This window comes from Rhagoletis pomonella, unplaced genomic scaffold (assembly GCF_013731165.1).
Source record: "Rhagoletis pomonella isolate Grant_MI unplaced genomic scaffold, Rhpom_1.0 Rhpom_scaffold_00007, whole genome shotgun sequence".
Taxonomy (NCBI): domain Eukaryota; kingdom Metazoa; phylum Arthropoda; class Insecta; order Diptera; family Tephritidae; genus Rhagoletis; species Rhagoletis pomonella.
This window is the reverse complement of record NW_023458561.1, coordinates 51412248-51416729: the sequence shown is the minus strand read 5'-3', so window position 1 is coordinate 51416729 and position 4482 is coordinate 51412248. Positions and strand designations below refer to the sequence as shown.

Genomic DNA, 4482 nt, shown 5'->3' with positions numbered 1-4482 from the left:
AAGATGAAACCATATGAGAGCAGGCACATCGCAAGGTATGGCAGCGCTGAGAGAGGTCCATTATTGCGTATATCCACGCCGAGTATATTTTTCAAGTATGTCGGTATTTCGGTGAGTAAAGTCCAAAACCCCCAATTATTTGCAGAATGCACGAAAATTAGCGTGAGAAATGGCGGCGAAGTGAACATTTTAGCCCACGGCACTTTGTGCGCCTGAGTTTGAACATGTGAAGTGCGCCCAGCATCCGAAGGACGACGTGTTTGACCTGATGACTCAATGTACCGTAACTCGGCTACGCTAATCGATGGATGTTCATTTGGTGTGCTAGAGCTGTAGTAAAACCAAACGCATGACCATAAAATGCCCACGATACCGGACAGATAAAATATACTAGGCCAGCCAAGCCATGAAGATGCTATGTAACCACTAACGAAAAGCATAACCACGGTGCCGAATTGCGAACCGGAATAACAGTAGCTAACAAGCCGAGCACGTTCCTCAGCTGGTGCCCACTTTGAGAGGAATGTGTGAGTCGATGGGAAGATCATGCCCTGTGATAGACCTTGAGTGGCACGCAGCGCTAGCACCAAAGGCCAATCTCCTATTCTGGCACAAACGGGTGTCAAAATAGCGAGGCAAGAGCAAATGAGAACACCAAAAAGGAAAGTATATTTTGCACCATAGTGATGAGCGAGATAACCACCAGGCACTTGTGTTACCACATAGCCCCAAAAGAAACTGCTGAGAAGATAAGATTTAACGCTTTCATCCCAATCGTATTCCTGTAAGGGATATATATATAAGGTATATTGTGACAACATATGTTCGCATAAATATACATGTGTATGGCAATGAATAAATAAGTGGTATATAGTAGTGTAGTATATGCAGCCTTGTTTTAACACACAAAAAATAATAATATTAATACATATTTATTCAAGATGTACCTAAATATTCTATAAGTCCTGAAATCAAGCCATGTACGTACATACAAGTGGAGGAGTACTGTGTTGCGGAATACTTATGTAGTTATGTACATAATTACATATGCAGTAAGTTTATAGTGCAAAACACTCAAAAAAAATTTAGGTTTGAAATATGATAGATATCGTTTATCCAGGGATGACGCATTTGATGAACAACAAAAACAACAAAACAATTGATAAGGTCGTGTTATTTTAGTTTTACAAATTCGATATGTAATAGATATGTACATACAATATTTTCCTAGATATTGTTTGATTAGCACATCTACTTTAGCACAATCCATGGCCACATATGTACACGTATGTTTTACGAGGTAGAGAATCTTGTATTCTATAATCCTTGATGTAGTCTGTATAGAAAATAAAAAATAAATAACTCACTTCAAATGCAGGATTTGTTCCATTCCGATCTGTCATCGCCACTATAGCCACAGAGAGATTAACACGCAAAGCATAAGCGATTGCCAGCCCGCAAAAGGCAAGGAAGCATTGCAGATGTCGTACTCCTAGACGTGATCCTAGACACATCCGATTTGAAAACAAATAATAAAGTACGGAATTTACAATTACATTAAGTGATATCTGTTGATATGGGGCTTACCTTGTCTGGCCGCATCTATCTGTTGATAGCCACCGTTGAAGCAATCGCAAAAGAAAACCATTTTAACACCGAGTCAAATTTACACCACGCGTGTACCATACGCCCACCTGCTGCGTCCACCAAAAATTCAGCGCTTATGTTTTGTATCTTTATTACAATTTTATACGGCGTATGGTAATACGAATTTTATTTTACTTTTCTAACCGAAACTTAATACATCTGTTCGCCGATGAGCCTTTGACGCGTGTACACTTTTTCACATACAATTGCGGCTCTTCTCTGTCCGTTCATTAGTTTACATCACTTTTCTAAATGTTAGAATTTTGTATACGTTTCCAAATGCGTCAACAAAGAACGACAGATAAGAACATAATGAAGAGAATTGTAATAATTAAGCGAAGGAATAGCTTCCAAGCGAAATAAACAATTTGCATGAACAGCTGATAAAAGCAGATAAGGTGGTGGTGCCACATCTGGTGGAAATAAAATAAGTGATTTATCGATAGCTCGATAGTTAATTTTACACAATGCAGCATTCGATTGCCCATCAGTCGGCCTTAAGGGCGAAATACACCACACAAGCGGCTTGTAAAACAGAGCTGTAAAATGGTTGAATCAACTGGATCTGCATTCACTCGGCATTCTTTTCAAAATTTTGATTGTTTGATTGTATAAAAAAACTCATTCCTGAGAGACATAAACTATTTTGAAACAAAAACAAACATAATGTGTTATCGCCATCCAAAAGTACGTCGCAGCTTTAGATATGAGCCAATTCACGTCGAATGCCGCAAGCGCGCTGAACAGTGCGAAACAAGCAACTTTTCGACTAGCTGGGAATTAGACAGAAAATGGTAAAAAATAGTTCGAAAACTATGACTTCTATAGATTTTTTTACGGGCTATCAAATTTTCATGTTGAAAATTCTGAACGAAAATTTATTTGTAATTTTTCACAATTATGATCATTTTTAACCCTTTCCCTGCATTTGTACAATATATTGTACATTTAATTTAACATTGGAAGCGTGCTGCTAAAAATCGTATTAATATTTTTGAAAACAAATTAAACTTTATGAAGTTTTGGAATGTCCCGAATAGTTTACGTAAATTTCAGAATCAAAAACGCTTCAAAAATATTTTTTTAGAATTTAATTTAAAAATATACCATCTTATAAAATTCCAGTGACACGCAAGTTGTGGTAATTTACTGTACAAAAAATACGCGAAAGTCAAGTAAAATCGCTAATAAAAGAACATGGTATGGAGATATAAAAAGCATTTTATCATATAAAATTGCTAAAATTAAACAATCATGATTTAAACTATATATAATATTTTTTGGGACTCACCCGTTCTTTTGACCAAATTAAAAAGCAATTGAGAAGTGTAGAAATGCAAGACCTCATCAGTAACATGTTTATGAACACAAGCACACATACATATGAACGATGGCCCTCGGCAAACAACGGCACCACTACAAAAACTTTACAAAACACTTTTTGCACTTAAATACTTAATTTAAATCACAATTTAATACAACTTTTCACTAGAACCGAAGCGCAGAAAAACGAGCAGTAAACACTTGCCGAAGTTAAAATACGACTGAGGAAACGGAATTGGAGTTGGCACAAACACAGGGAGGAAGGAAATCAAATTTTAATTTATAATACATATCCAATTTAGTTGTGACACAAACCGCATAAAAAATGAATTCAAATTAATTTTCTATTTTGTAATCCCAGAAAAGCATGTACTAACAAAAATATTTCACATGACTCATCCTTTTATTTGATCGATCATTTTTGTAGGCACCTAAACCTAATAAAAAAATAAATTTTTAATTAAATCGGATGAAAAAACGACGAATAAACGGTATACAATTAAAATAATGAAATCCTTACACCTGGGGTGCTAAATGCAGAAACTGTAAAATGTAAAAAATTAATTTAAAATGTTTGGCTGAAGAACAAACGCTAAAAATGGACGAACAATGAAGAACAATCGAACGAACTATTGATTGCAATAATAGTTGTGTTTAATGAAACCGAAAAAAGTTCAGAGCAGCTCAAGTTAGATCAGAATAGAGCACCTGCCAAAAAAAACAATAGAGCAAGTTTGAGCAACTCAGATCATAAATCTCATGAAACACTTTTCAGGCATAAATTCTCAAAACAGTTGATTGCTCGACAGTTCAATTCGTCAATTGCAAAGTGTGTGTTTGTGTGGTTGCTTGCTCTAAGTTACTCCATTAAAAAAGTTGGTGCAGAAAATCGTGCTCTAAGTTGCTCCAGTTCCACTTAGCGCATGCCCATGAAACAAAAAGTAGAGTAAGTTAGAGCAAGAGAAATCCTCATGAAACACAATTTTGTGAGATATCTTAACCTGGCGCAACCTAGAGCAGCTCATTAAACACAACTAATAATTAACCCATCTGTTGCGGGTGCTAAATACAGGAATTACGTAAATTGAAAATTGAAAAATTATCATCTTTGGCTATTGAAAAAACTTTAAAAATGGAGGAACATTAAAGAACAATCGACAAACTATCGATTGCAATACACAAATCTTAATATTTATACTATGAGGTGCTAACGTCGGTTGGGCAATAAATTTGATGCAAATGAAAATTTATGCTTTTCCTCTCTGTGTTCCTATCGTCAAGAGTTCCGTTTTCTTAGTCGTGTTTAAGCCGTCGCACAGTGGGTGATTTGGCTGATCTAGAGTAACGAAATTAATTGCTCAAAATATAAAGAAAATTTCACAAAGTTGGCAATTTTAATGTAACATTAACTCAAAAAGGAACAAAATAAATATTTTTTTTTTCATAATTTAAAAATTTTTTTTTAAATTGTAACTATTTTTTTTTTTACTTTATTTTGGCTATTTATAAATA

General features: G+C 35.1%; 1 protein-coding gene across 1 annotated transcript in view; it reads right to left on the bottom strand.

Moving 5' to 3' along the window:
- Window positions 1-2032, bottom strand: part of LOC118743891 (sialin-like) — a 2519-nt gene extending 487 nt beyond the window's left edge. The window contains exons 1-3 of the mRNA XM_036476653.1: window positions 1588-2032; window positions 1368-1504; window positions 11-782 (exon numbers count right to left, since the gene is read on the bottom strand). Coding sequence (XP_036332546.1) covers window positions 11-782; window positions 1368-1504; window positions 1588-1648 — 970 coding nt within the window. The 5' untranslated portion in view covers window positions 1649-2032. The remainder of the gene's footprint in view (window positions 1-10; window positions 783-1367; window positions 1505-1587) is intronic.
- Between the last annotated feature and the right edge of the window lie 2450 nt (window positions 2033-4482).